The sequence below is a fragment of the Phoenix dactylifera genome, chromosome 7 (genome assembly GCF_051530095.1).
Source record: "Phoenix dactylifera cultivar Ajwa chromosome 7, Ajwa_hap1_PhDact_Kaust_v1.1, whole genome shotgun sequence".
NCBI classification, from domain to species: domain Eukaryota; kingdom Viridiplantae; phylum Streptophyta; class Magnoliopsida; order Arecales; family Arecaceae; genus Phoenix; species Phoenix dactylifera.
In genome coordinates this window covers 31,085,043-31,103,482 of record NC_143196.1, presented here as the reverse complement: position 1 = coordinate 31,103,482, position 18,440 = coordinate 31,085,043, and the positions used below count along the sequence as shown (strand labels likewise).

Here is an 18,440-nt window from a genome sequence, read left to right as displayed (position 1 = left end):
ATATCGGAAATGAATGATAATGATAACAGTGATGGACTAAAATATCAATACAACACATTGTCTTCTAGCTAACAACAAATCTTTTGAGAATCCACTGGCTGAAAGTTCTGATATTATCACGTTAGGTGAGTTTAAAAAGAGTCATGCCAAATTCCATGAAGTAAAAAAGCAAAATAAGAAAAATAAAAGATGTAAGCAGAGGCATTTCATGTATATAGAAAGATGACAAAAAGATTACAATCCAGGCTTTTTATATAGTTTACAAGAGAGGTGATATGTTTTTGAGGCGAGAAGAAACTAGATTATGATCTTTCTAGGTACATTCTATGTGCATTTGGCGGTTCTATATTTGCACATAATTTTTTAGAGGCTTTTTCTTAGCACAAATTTCAAAGACTTTAGCACATTCATAAAACTGCAGGCTAACACTCGACACCATCGTTACTTGAAAATTTTGTTCTCAAGAAAATAATAAATAATTTTCCTCGGTTACAAATCTAGATCACATGGGCATTTGAACCAAGGTGTCACAAATCTAATATCATGGTGCATTATAGAGAAAATGCTGTTATCTATACTTTTTTATACGGTTCATAAAGAGGTTGCAATATTTTTTTCAAAACCTAAGTGTGCTATCACTTGAAAAAAAAACTTATTCTATAATTTTTCTATATACATTCGATATGCCTTTTGCCGGGTTTTACTCAGCATACAATTTTTTTAGTGCTCTTTTCCATCCCCTTTTTAAATAATCTTGGATAGTACTAAGAAACCCTCCATTTAATTGTAATTTAAAATTTATACTTTTTTTAAAAAAATATAGGTATAATTCATCTGGATTATGATATATGTCATAATTTTTTTTATTGGTACAACGGTAGCTCGTCCATATCGAGCATAGAACCAACCAGTTAAATCAAAAAAAAGCATGAGGCACCACCGCGCGAGCAGTCTAAATAAAGAATCCAGCGTGGTGGGCAGTGAATGAGTCACTCGGTCTACCGTATTATTTGCTTTTTTATAAATATATGTGATTTTATATATATTACATACAGTTAAGAGCTTGCGAATATAGCATACCAGCGATATGAAACCAGCATTAAGATTTTATAATTCACCGGACATTATTACACAACATTCCATGGCTGCTTATTTTGCACACACTTTATTTATTTTATGCTTTTGTTTTTTCTCTTCTACTTAACTCGGTAAATAAAAAATAAATGGAACAGACCGAGAGATAAAATTTGAACGGCGGCAGCCTCTTGCGACCCGGCGAGTGGAAGTTGAAAACAGGGGTGGAAAGGTAAATATCTCTTGACTTGACGAGAGACTCGATGTTAGAATTCTGACAAACTCGCCGAACCGTCAAAAACTCGGGCTGGATAAAATGAGAAAAAGTCGGAGCTCTGAAGTCCGAACCAACTCGAAATATTAAAAAAACCTTCTATTTTCAGCAAACGCGAACTAAAGAAACCCATCAACGGCTGTCCGCTTCCCAGCTACAAAACCCGAACCCGAAAAAGGATAAATGCTCTCCATCTTCATAAAAGAGTTCATTTATTTATAGCATACCGAGAGTAAAGGGGGGTGCACTTCGGGAAAATACGGGAAGTGGTTATCAAATTCTGTCAGCTAGGAGAAAAACCGGCACCAGCGGCCGAGAGCGGTATTGGTGGGGAGAAACAGGGGGAGAGAGACGGGAAGGGAGATGGACCCCACCAAAGCTAAAGGTGGGATCTTTTTTCGGGTATAAAAGGGGCCTCAGGGGGATGGCTTCCTTCATCCCATTGCCCCCAACTCCGTTCACTCCGTTTTCTTGATCCCCTTTCTCTGTTGCGTTGTTTCGTTTCTCTTGTTTTCGTTCTTTTCTTCTCTCTTTGGGGCGCCATTGGGGTCTCTCGGGAAGGTAAGGGTCTCTTCTCTAGTCTCTGCTTGGGAGGGAGTGCTGGTCTTCTGGGCTTAGGGGGGGTCGGGGAGTTTTCTGCGAGTACGGGGGAGTAGCTGCCCGTTTTCCACGATAGGACTCTGTTACTGTTCCGATCTGGTGAAAGATTTCGACTTCCTTTGGTGTCGATCTTGTTTTCATGGCAAAGATCGGTTTCTTTGCGAGTAGTTTGGTCCAGTTGCAGCAAAAAACCCTGGGTTTATTCTCTGATCTCGTCAAAGTTTTTGAGTTTCTTAAACTTGCTGATCTTGTGTGCATGGGAAAGAGACGTTCTTTTCGGATTTTTTTATTTTTTGGTTCGGTTGCAGCGAAAAACTCTGTTCCGTGTAATCTGGTGTCTTTCGTGCCGATCTTGGTGGCATGGAAAAAGCTGTTTCTTTTCGAGTAGCTTGGTTAGATTTAGGTAAAGAAACTCTGTTCTTTTGCAAAATCTGGTGCAGGATTTCGACTCTTCTTCTTGTCGACTACTACATCTTGTTTGCATGAAAAAGAGAGCTGTTCTTTTCGAGTAGTTCTGGTTCTATTGCCGCCGAAACCTATTTCTTTCTCCGATCTGGTGAAATATTTTGAGTTTCTCGTGTACCGATCTCGTCTGCATGGTTTTTTATCGAGTACTTTGTTTCGATGACGGCATCTCTTTTTTCTCTCTCTGATCTGGTGAAAGATTACGACTTTCTTTCGTACTGAATACCGATCTCGTTTGCATGGAACAAATCTGTTCTTTTTGGAGTAGTTTGGATTGATGACGGCCCAACACTGTTTTTTCTCCAAAATCTAGTAAGAAATAGGGTAGCTTCGCTCGGTCGTCGCTGAGTAACTGAAAAATTTTTGCCTTCTTCCCACTTTTGATCAGAGATCTTCTCAGTAGTAACGTTTTTCTACAAGCTATATTCTTTTCTCCAAACTTAGTTAGGATCTCGTCTGATTTAAGTTGCCTAGTCGAGTATAAGCAGAGATCTTTTGAGAAATCTGTGAAGATTCGGCAAAATATCATAATTTGGTGGCAGATCTGGTTTCTTCTTGATTATTTGCCAAAAAAATCCTTCTCTTTAGAACTTCCTATCTTGTTTTCTTTTAGATCCCGTCCTCTCTTTCCACAAATATGGTTTTTTTTTAATTTTTTGTATAAACTCAGGGTTTCATAGGAAACTGAACTACTTATTGAAGGCCAAAAATGATACTTTTGCTCTCAGTTCATATTGCAAGCATCTGCAATTTCTTCTTCTTCTTCTTCGTCTTCTTCTTCTTCTAACTCTTTTCATTATCAATTTCTTTGTGTATATGTATGCATGTATTTTAAATTAAGTTTCTGCAATTTATTAGTAAAAAAATTCTAAGTTTCTTACTTATGTTTCTGCATTTTTAGTAAAAAATTCTAAGTTTCTTAATATGTATCCTTTCCTTTAGCTGAAGCAAGTTTTTCTTCCCTTTCCCTGGTCACCCTTTTGCTCTCTAATGGATAAGCATGCGAGTTCCTCTGTCTCTGTCTTCTCTCTTATTAATAACAGTTAAAAAAAATAACTTAAGTTTTTGTCGGTTTGAAAGCTTTTTCCAAGGAGATCCGGAGAAACCAAAGAACTGTTACAGCTTTGAGCTTGGAGGGTCTCGTTTCTCTCGTGTTCGGAATGCGATACAGCTTGTTTTGTGTCGGAAAAATAGATCTCTGTTCGGAAAACGCCGTTTGGCACCTGCCGCCTGCCACCTGCCACCTGCCCTTCCTCGCTCACTCTGACCGCAATTCCTGTCGTTTTATGGAGCCCATCTGTCAGTATTGGTGGTAGTTTAAACTACTATTCATTTCGACCGACTGCATATATAAGAGAGGAAAAGAGTCTATCTTAATTAACATTTAATTCCCCTCCTTGTATCTATATCTAATTATCTCAGTTATTAATTTTTACCAACTTTATCTGTTCTAGATTTAATATCCTTCTGAGATCTGCACTTGTCTCTGCTTCTGGACTTTGGATTTACCTTTTTTTTCATTATTTTGATGTAAACATCCCTTTTAAGTTTGCATTATCTTTTTTTTATTTTATTTTAAGATATGATCAAAATTTCAAATTTGTTTGTATTTGGTGCCGTAATGTCAAAAATTTTAGGTGCGTGTGGAGGGGTTTTTAGACCTGTGGGTTTTAGATTTTCTTCTGGGTCGTCTTATTTTGATTTTTTCCCCCCCTTAAAATCTCTTTGATAGTAGTTTTGCTTCCAGTTGTTTCTGATCTGATAGGCTTTGGTTGCTGTTTTCTTCCTTGTTTTTTGCTTTTGTTGTGCTGTAGTCTGAGGCTTGAAGAAGGAAACAACAGAAGCCATGGCAACTCCTACTTTGAGTCGCATTCACAGTGTGCGGGAGCGCCTCGGTGACACTCTGTCTGCCCATCCGAATGAATTGGTGGCCCTCTTCTCAAGGTTGTGTCTTAACTCCCTTTGTGTTTTACGATTCCTCTGGAAATTTTCGGATATATAATGTTTGCATCCATGATTTTTTGTCAATCTGGAGGGTTAAATACTTAGATTTAGACATTTGATGGATATTAAACATACAAATGAATGCTCAAACTACTGTGGAGACAGCTTTCTATGCTTTTAATGTTTGAAGACCAAGATCAGTGAACTAATCACCCAGCTGCATATCTTCTTTTCCCAAAGTTTTCTCTTCCTGTTCTCATAACCTCAATTATTTATGGCATGGATTATCCTGCATAATTATCTAAGTCCTTTTGATTGCATGATTCATCCTGGATCACTGGAAACGCTCACTGGCTTTCTTGTGATATATGTTCTTTAGTGCACAGGTTATGAGGATTTCTGATGGGTTATCTGATCGTTCTTTTCTTTGCAGGTTTGTTAACCAGGGAAAGGGAATGCTGCTGCCTCATCAGTTGTTAGCTGAATACGAAGCTGTAATACCCGAAGGGGATAGAGAAAAGCTGAAGGATGGGGTCTTTGAGGATGTTCTGAAAGCTGCACAGGTGAAGCATAGCTGGAACCTACTGCATCGTGTTATGCTTAACTTCTAAAATCTTGTTCTTCATTGTGTTATGTATTGTTTTTGTGATACAGGAAGCCATTGTTTTGCCTCCATGGGTTGCTCTTGCTATTCGCCCCAGGCCTGGTGTCTGGGAGTATGTACGGGTAAATGTGAGCGAGCTTGCTGTGGAAGAGTTGACTGTGCCCGAGTACTTGCAGTTCAAGGAAGAACTTGTGGATGGAAGGTAGGAGATACGAATCCAATAGATCGTTTTCCATGGCAAAACTAATGTATTTTGATTAAATCATCATATTTAGTTGAGTAACTTATTTCTGTCCTTTTTTCCTTTCCATCTTTCAGTAGCCAAAATAACAACTTTGTGCTGGAGCTGGACTTCGAGCCCTTCAATGCTTCTTTCCCTCGTCCCTCGCTTTCAAAATCCATTGGCAATGGAGTGCAATTCCTTAATCGTCATCTTTCCTCAAAGTTGTTCCATGACAAAGAAAGCATGTACCCAGTGCTTAATTTCCTCCGAGCACATAACTACAAGGGGACGGTAAACTTTCTACAGCTGTATAATGCATCTATCTGTTTTCTTTCATTTTTTTTTTCTAAAGTTCAATTTGATGAATCTCTTCTTTTATAAGTTCTGTGGCCCTGTTACGAATCCAGAATGAAACATAATAAGACCTCCAGTATGATGTGAGCAATAACCTGAACCAAGGGATACGATATTAAGAATTTGATCCAATGCAAAAGTGTTTTGGCTGATCATATTTTACAAGCAATTACGTAAAGGAATAGTTTCCCATCAAAGCTAGATTATTGTTATTTTCTGTAATAAGTATATAAATTTAACAGCAGTAGATAATAGTGTTTCCAATCAGTGATAGGTCTTGATGTTAATCTGCTGTGGATGGTCAAACATTAGCAAAACTTTTGCACTGGTGAATGGGGAAAAATCAACACCCTTTACCACCGGGATTTCCTGTTTGGTGCTTTCGGTTTCATCCTAGGATCATATTGTATAAACCATCTGAGCTATTGATCTTAATTTATTGCTGACAAATTTTAAGTTCTATGCTAATTTTATTTAAGCTACATAAATCATCCAAGTGTTAAAATTTTAATGTGTTTCTAATTAAGTTTAAGTCCTACACTAATATTATTGTTATGCCATGCAGTCGATGATGCTAAACGATAGAATTCACAGCCTTAGTGCTCTCCAAGCTGCACTAAGGAAGGCGGAGGAATATTTGTTGAGTATCCCATCAGACACCCCATACTCGGAATTCAACCACAGGTAAATTCTGTGCCATTATTTTTGTGGTTATTGATGATACTGAAGTATGTTACCCACAGATTCTTATGCAGTTGATAGTTAAGTCATCACAGCTGCTCACATTGTTTCCCATTTGCATGATGTTAGATTTCAAGAGCTTGGTTTGGACAAGGGCTGGGGTGACACAACTCAGCGTTGTCATGAGACCATCCATCTCCTTCTAGATCTTCTGGAGGCACCTGATCCGTGTACCTTGGAGAACTTCCTGGGGACGGTTCCTATGGTGTTTAATGTTGTCATCCTTTCTCCTCATGGCTACTTTGCCCAAGCTAATGTCTTGGGGTATCCTGACACTGGTGGCCAGGTATAATTCTAAAATAAAATTGAGTTAGAAATATATCTGAGCTCACTTCTTTAACATACAAAACCTTAAATCTTAATTTGCAGGTTGTTTATATTTTGGATCAAGTTCGTGCTTTGGAGAATGAGATGCTACAAAGAATAAAGAAACAAGGGCTCGATATCACACCTCGTATTCTCATTGTAAGTTCAAATTGATTTCTGGCGGGTTTCTTGTAATGTTCTTTGTTTATTTCCAATATATAGAAATCATGGAGAATGTCATGGTGTCAATTTAGTAACAATATGGAATGGTCCACACTTGTAATGGTCTTCTGACGTGACTCCCCTGTGATCTATTGCAGGTGACCAGATTGCTACCTGATGCAGTAGGCACCACTTGTGGTCAGCGTCTTGAGAAGGTCCTTGGAACAGAGCACACACACATCCTTCGAGTTCCATTTAGAACAGAGAACGGGATTATCCGGAAATGGATCTCACGTTTTGAAGTATGGCCTTACCTGGAGACCTATGCCGAGGTACATCTTTCATCAATCTTTCTAAGCTTCCTCTCTGCACTTGCTTCCCATTCATTACCTTTCAGTTACGAAAGTAAATTTATATTGTTTTCCTTTATGCTGTAGGATGTTGCACATGAACTAACAGGAGAATTGCAAGCCAAGCCAGACCTGATAATTGGAAACTACAGTGATGGAAACCTAGTAGCTTCTTTATTGGCCCATAAACTGGGAGTTACTCAGGTTTTGATACTAGAACATCATTGACCCCTGGCTCTACTTAATGGTGGTTATTTTTTCATCTGAATTAATAATCTTTGTTCTTCCACATGTAGTGCACCATCGCCCATGCCCTGGAGAAAACAAAGTATCCAAATTCAGATATATACTGGAAGAAGTTTGAGAACCAGTATCACTTCTCTTGCCAGTTCACAGCTGATTTAATTGCAATGAACCATGCGGACTTCATCATCACGAGTACCTTCCAAGAGATTGCTGGAAGGTTGCTGTTCATGCCGATAGTGTCTTAATGCACTAATTTTTCGTTCATATTAAGATGCAAAAAATACTACCGATACCTGACTGGTTTCTTTTTATGTTCTTCTGTTATTTCAGCAAGGATACTGTGGGACAGTATGAATCTCACACTGCCTTCACTCTTCCTGGGCTCTACCGTGTCGTGCATGGGATTGATGTCTTTGATCCAAAATTCAATATCGTATCCCCTGGAGCTGACATGTCCATCTACTTCCCGGCCACAGAGCAGCACAAGAGGCTCACCTCCCTCCATCCAGAGATCGAGGAGTTGCTTTACAGTTCTGTCGAGAATTCTGACCACAAGTGAGAGCGTGTCTGCATTACCTGCATGTCTTTCCGTATGTTATTGTTCAATTCAGTTATTGACTCTTGAGGTTTTTGCAGGTTTGTTTTGAAGGACAGAAACAAACCCGTTATATTCTCCATGGCAAGGCTGGACCGAGTGAAGAACATTACTGGTCTAGTTGAGTTGTACGGGAGGAATCCTCGTCTGAGGGAATTGGTCAACCTTGTAGTGGTGGCTGGAGACCATGGAAAAGAATCCAAAGATCTTGAAGAGCAAGCAGAGATGAAGAAGATGTACAGTTTCATCGAACAGTACAAATTGGATGGTCACATCCGTTGGATCTCTGCTCAGATGAACCGTGTTCGCAATGGTGAGCTCTACCGGTACATTTGTGATACCAAGGGTGCTTTTGTGCAGGTATTCTTCCTCTTCTTAAAAGTAAAAAAAGAACATGATTGATTTGTTCGCATTTGATATAATATTTCTCACTCTTTCTCTGTTTTCCTTTGTTTAGCCCGCCTTCTATGAAGCTTTTGGGCTCACTGTTGTTGAATCCATGACATGCGGACTGCCCACATTTGCGACTTGCTATGGAGGGCCTGCCGAGATCATAGTGCATGGGGTGTCTGGCTTCCACATTGATCCTTATCAGGGGGACAAAGCATCTGAACTGCTCGTAGATTTCTTCGAGAAGTGCAAGGAAGACCCGAACCACTGGAACAAAATCTCGCTAGGAGGGTTGCAGCGTATTGAAGAGAAGTAAGCATGATATTTTCTTCGAACAACACTCTTTCATGAATTGAAGGAGCTTGTATGGAAGATTCAAGACTCAAAATCTTTTTATTTTGTTCTCTTCTTGGAATTAATGCAGGTACACTTGGAAGCTCTATTCCGAGAGGTTGATGACCTTATCCGGTGTTTATGGCTTCTGGAAGTACGTCTCAAACCTGGATAGGCGTGAGACCCGTCGTTACCTCGAGATGTTCTATGCCCTCAAGTACCGTAACTTGGTAAGTCAGATTCATTGATGGGTCTACTTGTTGCTTGAGAGACCTGATGCGTTTCCTTCTCACCGCTGGTCTGCTTTGTTTCAATGTCTAATTTCAGGCAAAGTCTGTTCCTCTGCATGTTGATGGAGATATTGCAGCCAATGGCACTAAGTAGTCTGGATGGGAGGCAAGCACGAGTTCTGTTGTCAGCTTTTTTTGATTTAAGAGATTTAGGAGTAACTTTGCTTTCTGAGTTCTTGTTTGCGCCATTGTTGCTTAGAGCTGATTTTGGAGCAATTTGAGAGTGTTTGCTGTTGCTTTTTAATTTCCATGTTATGTAAGGCTTAACTGCCTTTTGTTATTTAATAAAATAAGTAATATTTTCTTTCTCAAAAATTTGAAAAATTGGATAAAAAAGTATGCTACTCAACTTTTGATGCATCATGAGTATTGTGCATGGTGACAAGAATTTCTAGTCTCTGTACAATTGGGACAACATTTTGTGATGCTTGGTTCATGTCCAAGTTATGTCGTTTCCGATTGATTAGCTGGTGGAAGGTTTGCAGTGGTGTAGGTTGCATCGTACCTTAGAGAGAAATGGAGTATGCAAAAAAAATTACCAGTTTCTAGAGGTACTCTAGGGAAGTGAAAGGCCATCTTTTCTTTTTACTAGATGTTAGAATCTTCTGGGGTATTGCCTGTTGGATTTTGTCTGCAATATTTTGCAATTAGCCATGCGCGCCCCACCTCGCCCCGCTGGAAAAAAAAAAGAGAATCTTTCTTGCTTTTAAGAAAGTTGCTCCACCGTTCAACTTCCTCTGTGATTTGTCTTGCTTGACTTCATTGGCATCAAAGCATAGTATCTTTTCTCCTTTTCTTTTCCCTCCCAATTCTGTAAAGACTGCTTAAATATCATATCTCATGGACACAAAGTTTAGAATGCTTTTGGGAAATAGATGAGAAAATTGTGCAGTAAGTGTTGCTTTTGCACTTGGGTCAAACGTCTACAACGCCTGAACTGATCACGTTGGTGGCACCAAGTGCATTTTTTCTTTCTGAAAATTCTTTTCAAGTTTCTGTAAATAATTAGGAGTAAACTGATTCTTCTCTTTATATGTTTCCTTGGCATGGTGTAAAACAAAGCTGCCTGTTATGGTAAACTAGTTTGTTCTGTTCTCTATTATATAGATTTCCTTATGAGAGTTTTTGGCGATACTTCCATGTTTAACTTGATTCAGTCCATTGTAGGTTGGGTTGGATTGCCAGTTTAATAAAATGGTGAGATTTGTGTCCAAATATTTGACCCATTTAATAGACAAGTCAGGTTCGGAATAACAAATTTTTGATCTAACCTGTATCTGACCTGACCCATATCTCGCCCGACCCGATCCAGTTATCACCTAAAATATCCATCATAACTCAGGACGTCATCCAAAAAGGCTAGTCATAATATATTATTTGGATTTTTTAGTTCTGTATAAGTATTCAAGATCTATCCAGATGTAGGACTAAACACATGTCCACACAAATTCGCACATATTCTTCTGGTTCAAGTCCTGGCGTCCTTCTCAATTAACAGTCTAAATTAATTCAATTCTAATCACAAGCACCACAATACAATATAGATATGTGCTGCAGTTTCTTCTAGTCTACATAGGCTATGGCCAGGATTTACTCTGATACCATTTGTCATAACTCATGACCTTACTTAAAAAGCTAGCCAGTATATTATTCGAATTTTTTGGTCCTGTTTAAGTACCAAAGATCTACCTAGTGCATAGCCGATTTGGGACTAAACACATGCCCCTCACAATATCAGTCTTTCTTTTATCTGAGGTTACTGTTCTCGGCTTTCCTACATGACCACCCTTTTCTCATTAGATAAGCATACAATCTCTCTGATTTTCTCTATTATCCTATGGAGAAAATAGTTTAAAGAACTTCAGTTTTGTTTTTTATGTCCTTGAATCCTTTTCCAATAGCTTCGAAGACTCCAGAGAACTTTAGCTTTTAGTCTGGAAGCATTCACTTCCCTGCCTAATGTATCATAACCATTTAGCGTTGGAGAAAGAGCTCTGTGTTCAGAAAAGTCGACACCTGCCACCCCCTTTTTCCCCACCGACTGGTTTTTTCTGTAACCAACTTCTCAGTATTGATATTGACTCAGAAAAACGTTACCTCTTAGAAATTAATGAGTAACGCACATATTGATGGTTGTTTTAAGTTTCAGTTCTTTTCAACTGATGCACTGTCGCTTGTCAGTTCTAGCAGAGAAGAAACTAAAAAAAATGTTGTTAACAAATTTGTAGTTCCCTTGATTGTATCTCTATATATAGGTACTCTTCTCAGTTTTGACTGTCACACTCTCATCCACCTCTATTCTCTAAGATCTGCAACTTCTCTGCTTGTAGGATCTTAAGCTCTAGGTGAGCAGACTCTGAAGTTTTTTCTCTGAAAATTTTCCTTTTAATTTGTTTAAATCCTTGGCTTTGTTTGATTCTTGATTATTTTGGGTTGCTCTTATCTAATTCCTAAGATAATCATCTAATTTACAGAAGTCGTCTTTTATCTGTTTATCATCTATTATCTGATTATTTATTTGCATGGATAATGGTCAAATTTTAAATTTGCTGTGTTTGATGCTTTCACGTCAAAAATCTAGTGCAAGGGGCGTGTGATTCAGGAGAGAGTTTTGGGTGATTTTTTGCATGGTAAATTTCATTCAGTGGTTTCTAAAATGTTCAGTTGCTCTCTTCTTTTTTGTTTTCATTGAAGTCTGAGGCTTTTTGAGGCTTGAAGGAGGAAAGAAGAGAAGCCATGGCCAACTTTGCATTGAATCAAATCTACAGTGTTCGGGAGCTCCTTGGTGATTCTCTTTCTGCCCATCCAAATGAACTGGTTGCCCTTTTCTCAAGGTTTTGACTCTGTTTCTGTAATGTAACTCTTGTGAAAATTTTCAGATAGAAACTGATCCTTTAATAACTTGTTTCAAGCTATATGGATTAGAACTAGCCTTCTTTGATTGGTACATTGGTTGTTCTTGTTACGATACCAAGCACCTTTGACTCATAGTCCAGTTCTCTTTTTCCACATGAAGAATGCAATTGATCATTTATAGCCTGGACTGCCCTTCTCGTTTAGTTATAACCTTCTTGATTACTCAATTTCATCAATAGGTTTTTTTTTTTTTTCCACACAGGTTTTGTTGCACCAAGCACTGTATGTGATTTGATTCATATATCATGAGCATTGATGACGAAAGATATCTTTTTTTTTTTATATAAATTTATTCACAGGCTTGTTAGCCAGGGAAAGGGAGTGCTGCAATCCCATCAGTTGTTAGCTGAGTATGAAGCTGTAATACTTGAAGCAGATAGAGAAAAGCTGAAGGAGGGGTTCTTTGAGGATGTTCTACAACATGCACAGGTTCTGTACAGTGAAGACCTGCGCCATGTTATGTTCTAACTTCCAAGTTGTTGATAGTTCCATGGTGCATTGGTTTGTGATACAGGAAGCAATTGTGATACCTCCGTGGGTTGCTCTTGCTATTCGCCTGAGGCCTGGAGTCTGGGAGTATGTACGGGTTATTGTGAGTGAGCTTGCTGTGGAAGAGTTGAGTGTGCCAGAGTACTTGAAGTTCAAGGAAGAACTTGTGGATGGAAGGTAGGTCATATTGTTCTAACATTATCATGTTCCTTGTTCACTCTGTCACATATAGCCAAGTAGCCTCTCTCTCTCTCTCTCTCTCTCTATACATCTCTCTGGGAAAGTTACTCTTCCTTTTCTCCTTTTCAGTAGCCAAAGTAGCTTCACCCTGGAGTTGGACTTCGAACCCTTCAATGCTTCTTTTCCTCGTCCCTCATTGTTGAAATCCATCGGCAATGGAGTGCAGTTCCTTAATCGTCATCTTTCCTCAAAGTTGTTCCAAGACAAAGAAAGCATGTATCCACTGCTGAATTTCCTCAGGGCATGTAACTATAAAGGGATGGTAAATTTTTCACTATAACTGCATGATTCATTCATCTATGATATCTTATTTTCCTAAAATAGAATGAACAAATCTCTCCTCTTTGATTTTTTTTAAATTTTTTTAAAAATTTTAAAATAGAATGACATAATCTTCCTCTTTTAGCAGTTCTTTTGTCCTTATAACACTTTGGAACCAAAATGAAAAGACATGCAATATGATGTGTGAGTGGTGAAGTAACATGGCGACATTACTCATAACAATGCATATTTAATGGGATCAGGATATCAAGAATCTCATCCAATCCAAAACTATTTAGGCAAATCAACTGGAAAAGAAACAAATCCACATATAGACGACAGTTATTTATTTCCAGGAAGTATTAGGTGAAATTGCCATAAATAGATAGTTTGCATTTCCAATCAAAGATAATCATGGTGTTAATATGTTAGTGATAGGTCAAATGTTAGCAAACCTTTTTATCAATAAACAGGAGCAAATCAGCACTTCAGTTTCCTGTTTACCACTTTCTTTCTAAGACTATGTTATATAAGTTGTTAGAGTTGTTAATACTTCAGTTTATTTCTGACTAGTAGTAATGTTATTCTTGTTATGTTATGCAGTCGATGATGCTGAATGATAGAATTGGCAGCCTCAGTGCTCTCCAAGTTGCACTAAGGAAGGCAGAGGAATATCTGTTGAGTGTCCCTTCGGAAACTCCATCCTCAGAATTCAACCACAGGTAAATTCTGTGGTGTCGATTTCGGAGTTATTGATGAAACTGATGTCAGCCAAAGATTTCTTATACAGCACAAAGTTTGTTAAGTTGTTCAACTGCTTACATTGTTTCCCACTTGTATGATGTTAGATTTCAAGAGCTTGGCTTAGACCAGGGCTGGGGTGACACAGCTCAGCGTTGTCATGACACTATTCATCTCCTCCTAGATCTTCTGGAGGCACCTGATCCATGTACCTTGGAAAACTTCCTTGCTATGGTTCCTATGGTGTTTAATGTTGTCATTCTTTCTCCTCATGGCTACTTTGCCCAAGCTAATGTTTTGGGGTATCCTGACACAGGTGGCCAGGTATAATTCTAAAATAAAATTGTTTTAGAAACATATTACAGGATTCACAGCTCACTTCTTTGACATACTATTCTGTAAATTTGCATTTGCAGATTGTTTATATTTTGGATCAAGTTCGTGCTTTGGAGAATGAGATGCTACAAAGAATACAAACGCAAGGTCTTGATATTGTACCTCGCATTCTCATTGTAAGTTCAATTTGATGTCTCATGGTTTTCATATACTGTTAATTGGTTATTTGTAGTCTATAGAAATTATGAAGAATATCATGGTGTCAATTTAGTTGCAAACTTGCAATATGAAAGTCTCCACATTTGTAATGGTCTTCTCCTGAGACTATCCTGTGATCTAATGCAGGTGACCAGACTGCTGCCTGATGCAGTAGGCACCACTTGTGGTCAGCGTCTTGAGAAGGTCCTTGGGACGGAGCACACTTTCATCCTTCGTGTTCCATTTAGAACAGAAAATGGAATTATCCGAAAATGGATCTCACGTTTTGAAGTATGGCCTTACCTGGAGACCTATGCTGAGGTACATCTTTCATTAAGCTTCCTCTCTGCACTTGCTTCCCATTCAATACCTTTCAGTTATGAAAGAAAATTTACATCGTTTTCCTTTGCGCTGTAGGATGTTGCACATGAACTAACAGGAGAATTGCAAGCCAAGCCAGACCTGATAATTGGAAACTACAGTGATGGAAACCTAGTAGCTTCTTTATTGGCGCATAAACTGGGAGTTACTCAGGTTTTGATACTAGAACATCGTTGACCCTTGGCTCTACTTAATAGTGGTTATTTTTTCATCTGAATTTAATGACCTTTGTTCTTCCACATGCAGTGCACCATCGCCCATGCCCTGGAGAAAACAAAGTATCCAAATTCAGATATATACTGGAAGAAGTTTGAGAACCAGTATCACTTCTCTTGCCAGTTCACAGCTGATTTAATTGCAATGAACCATGCGGACTTCATCATCACGAGTACCTTCCAAGAGATTGCTGGAAGGTTACTGTTCATGCCGATAGTGTCTTAATGCACTAATTTTTCGTTCATATTAAGATGCAAAAAATGCTACCGTTACCTGACTGGTTTCTTTTTATGTTCTTCTGTTATTTCAGCAAGGATACTGTGGGACAGTATGAATCTCACACTGCCTTCACTCTTCCTGGGCTCTACCGCGTCGTGCATGGGATTGATGTCTTTGATCCAAAATTCAATATTGTATCCCCTGGAGCTGACATGTCCATCTACTTCCCGTCCACAGAGCAGCACAAAAGGCTCACCTCCCTCCATCCAGAGATCGAGGAGTTGCTTTACAGTTCTGTCGAGAATTCTGACCACAAGTGAGAGCGTGTCTGCATTACCTGCATGTCTTTCCATATGTTATTGTTCAATTCAGTTATTGACTCTGAGGTTCTTGCAGGTTTGTTTTGAAGGACAGAAATAAACCCGTTATATTCTCCATGGCAAGGCTGGACCGAGTGAAGAACATTACCGGTCTAGTTGAGCTGTACGGGAGGAATCCTCGTCTGAGGGAATTGGTCAACCTTGTAGTGGTGGCTGGAGACCATGGAAAAGAATCCAAAGATCTTGAAGAGCAAGCAGAGATGAAGAAGATGTACGGTCTCATCGAACTGTACAAATTGGATGGTCACATCCGATGGATCTCTGCTCAGATGAACCGCGTTCGCAATGGTGAGCTCTATCGGTACATTTGTGATACCAAGGGAGCTTTCGTGCAGGTATTCTTATCTTCTTAAAAGGAAAAAAAAGCATGATAGATTTGTTCTTATTTGATATAATATTACCAACCAGATGACGATTTTTACTCACTCTTTCTTTGTTTTCCTTTGTTTAGCCTGCCTTCTATGAAGCTTTTGGGCTCACTGTTGTTGAATCCATGACATGTGGACTGCCCACATTTGCGACTTGCCATGGAGGGCCTGCGGAGATTATAGTGCATGGGGTGTCTGGCTTCCACATTGATCCTTATCAGGGGGACAAAGCAGCTGAACTGCTTGTAGATTTCTTTGAGAAGTGCAAGGAAGACCCGAGCCACTGGAACAAAATCTCGCAAGGAGGGTTGCAGCGTATCAAAGAGAAGTAAGCGTGGTATTTTCTTTTGGCAGCATTGTTTTTCGAACTTAAAAGTAGGTTGTCTAGGATCGTTTAAGTTCTAATCTCTGTACTCTAACTTTGAGTTGATATAGGTACACTTGGAAGCTCTATTCTGAGAGGTTGATGACATTGTCTGGTGTCTATGGCTTTTGGAAGTATGTTTCCAATCTCGATAGGCGGGAGAGCCGTCGTTACCTTGAGATGTTCTATGCCCTTAAGTATCGTAATTTGGTGAGTTTACACTCATTGATCAGTTAACTTGATGCTTGATACTTGCTGCCTTTTTTTTTTTTTTGTAAATAATATCTGCTTTGCTTCAATCTTCAATTTCAGGCAAAGTCTGTTCCTCTGCATATTGATGGAGAGGCCATAGCCAGTGGCAGTGGCGCCAAGTAGTTTGGATGGAACGCAATTTGTTTTGATTTTAAGAGGTTAGAAGGGAAAGTCTTAGTTGTCGGTGCTGTTGATGTTGAGGCCTGGTTTTCTTGCAAATTGGAATGCTGTTTGTTGCTATGAATAAGGCTTAAATACCATGTGATACTCAAAATAAACCTAGTATCTTTTTCTTTCTCGGAAGTTTGGCTGTGTACCAGAGTGGATTGATCTTTTGCATTATTTATTGGTGAGTCAACTGAAATAGGAATGGTCACTGCCCGAGTGATCCCTTTGTTCAGACAGAACATGGAGAAACCTGTGCCTGTGCCTTGAACAAGCAAGGAATCTCTCTCTTGGTTTATAGAAGATCTCCCTCAACCTGCTGCGAAATTTGGAACACAATGGTTCGTAGGGTGGAAATGAGCTGAACATGAGTTGGGCTAAGCCTAACTCTAGCTTGTCTTGTTTTATAATCGAGCAAAGCCTATACTGCTTGTGAATTAATTTTAATTCATATTTTGCTTTTATTTATATAATTTAGAGTAATAATCTTGATTATATCTTAGTTTTCTAGTTAAATTCTATTCTCCATAACCTAAATTAATTTATAATAATCAATTATTTTTATAATTAAAATAACATATGTTATTGTTACATTTAAATTTTGAGGTACTTTTAGCTAAGCTCAAGTGAGCTAAGCCTAGCTTTGGTTCTGTTTGTTTCCTACCAAGGCAAGTTAAACTTGAGTCAAATTCCAATGCCAAACTTCCCCTCCTCATAGAACACTTGTCAATATACAATACATGCATACGTGCAATATATGTATAATGTATATATTGAAAATGTACATAGTTATATATATATATATATATATATATATATATATATATATATATAGGTTCTATGGATCTGACAGACATGAATGATGTTGAAGCTAATAAATCACCGGTGGGTCAGAAGATACTTTCTAACTCTTTAAAATATTTTTGAATGAAATAGAAGTATTTAACAAAAAAAAATTAAAAAGTTGTTTTAGTTTTGTAAGAAAGTATTTTTTCAAAAAAAAAGTACTTTCAAAAAACCTCTAGCGGTAGGTTTTGTACTTAATTTATCGTTCAACTAGGGACTTATATAAAAATTTGCTTAACGCTATTTAAAAGAAATAAAAGAAAAAGTTTAAAATAACTCGGAGTCCCAGCGTAGGCAGGCTCGCAGGTTGGTGGAGGAGAGATGCTCCACGATGTCCGCAATTTGCCCTTATATATATATAGCCCCATCCATGGGTGTGGCAATTGAAACAGCCATTGGAGGGAGGCCGCGAGGCCAAAATCGTGGATGGCGATCGCGCCCCTTCTCCGCCACCGCCATTGCTGCCGGCGCCTATGATCTCTCTTTCCGTCTCGGAGGCGCCACCTCCCAACGTCGTCTTCTCATCCGCTCCGTTTCAAGCCGTTCATCTTATCTCACAACCCGGGATCCGGAGTGCTTTACGCACGAAAAAACCCCTACAAAGCATTGGGATGCCCTGTACGAATCGGTGGGAGGGGAGGCAGGGGGCCGGCTTGCGGGGGCGGAAGAGGCGGTCGAGGAGGCAGGAGGGGTCGTCGTCGCCATCAGAGGGGTCAGAGGCGGCGGGCTCAAGGGTGGGGGAGGAGGTGGACTAGAGGGAGAGCTCGAGAGGTCGAACCAAAAAAAAAAAAAATAAATAAGGGCACCGGTGCCCAGGTGAACTTTCGAGAGAATATTTTAAACGGATGACGGATCCTTGTGGGCTGTGGCCCTTATCCAACCTGACCCATATATTGAACAGGTTATTAAACGGGTTATACAGGTCAAACGGGTCATATATCTTAAACTTATATCCGATCCAATTAATAAACAGGTTAAACGGGTCAAGCTGCTTATGACTCGAATCTGTTTAGGCCAAACCCAAACCTGTTTATGACGGGTCGAACACGGATCGAATTGGCGGGTCGGATCATATTTTGCCACTCTTATTTGTCGCTCTCTCTTTATCACTTTTCCT

General features: G+C 39.1%; 2 protein-coding genes across 6 annotated transcripts; both read left to right on the top strand.

Moving 5' to 3' along the window:
* The first annotated feature begins 1,533 nt into the window (after window positions 1–1,533).
* Window positions 1,534–9,266, top strand: LOC103702434 (sucrose synthase 1). The gene is made up of 16 exons (XM_008784876.6): window positions 1,534–1,909; window positions 4,228–4,357; window positions 4,791–4,920; window positions 5,012–5,163; window positions 5,280–5,475; window positions 6,104–6,222; window positions 6,349–6,565; window positions 6,649–6,744; window positions 6,906–7,079; window positions 7,185–7,301; window positions 7,394–7,560; window positions 7,674–7,898; window positions 7,980–8,298; window positions 8,396–8,640; window positions 8,753–8,891; window positions 8,989–9,266. The coding sequence occupies exons 2-16, from the start codon at window positions 4,260–4,262 to the stop codon at window positions 9,043–9,045; spliced, it is 2,451 nt and encodes an 816-aa protein (XP_008783098.4). The 5' UTR covers window positions 1,534–1,909; window positions 4,228–4,259; the 3' UTR covers window positions 9,046–9,266.
* A 1,651-nt stretch (window positions 9,267–10,917) lies between these two features.
* Window positions 10,918–16,615, top strand: LOC103702464 (sucrose synthase 1-like). 5 transcript variants are annotated; one of them, XM_088701653.2, is made up of 16 exons: window positions 10,918–10,995; window positions 11,646–11,785; window positions 12,167–12,296; window positions 12,382–12,533; window positions 12,666–12,858; window positions 13,461–13,579; window positions 13,706–13,922; window positions 14,015–14,110; window positions 14,280–14,453; window positions 14,550–14,666; window positions 14,760–14,926; window positions 15,040–15,264; window positions 15,345–15,663; window positions 15,780–16,024; window positions 16,132–16,270; window positions 16,373–16,615. In XM_088701653.2, exons 2-16 carry the CDS (start codon window positions 11,688–11,690, stop codon window positions 16,433–16,435), a joined length of 2,454 nt encoding a protein of 817 aa, XP_088557779.2. In that variant the 5' UTR covers window positions 10,918–10,995; window positions 11,646–11,687; the 3' UTR covers window positions 16,436–16,615. The 5 variants fall into 5 exon arrangements, 4 of the variants coding, with proteins under 4 accessions (XP_088557779.2, XP_088557778.2, XP_008783137.4 ...); XM_088701652.2 differs by lacking the exon at window positions 10,918–10,995 and adding an exon at window positions 11,028–11,296; XR_005512130.3 differs by lacking the exon at window positions 10,918–10,995 and adding an exon at window positions 11,280–11,296 and having other exon boundaries at window positions 15,780–16,033.
* The last annotated feature ends 1,825 nt before the right edge of the window (window positions 16,616–18,440 follow it).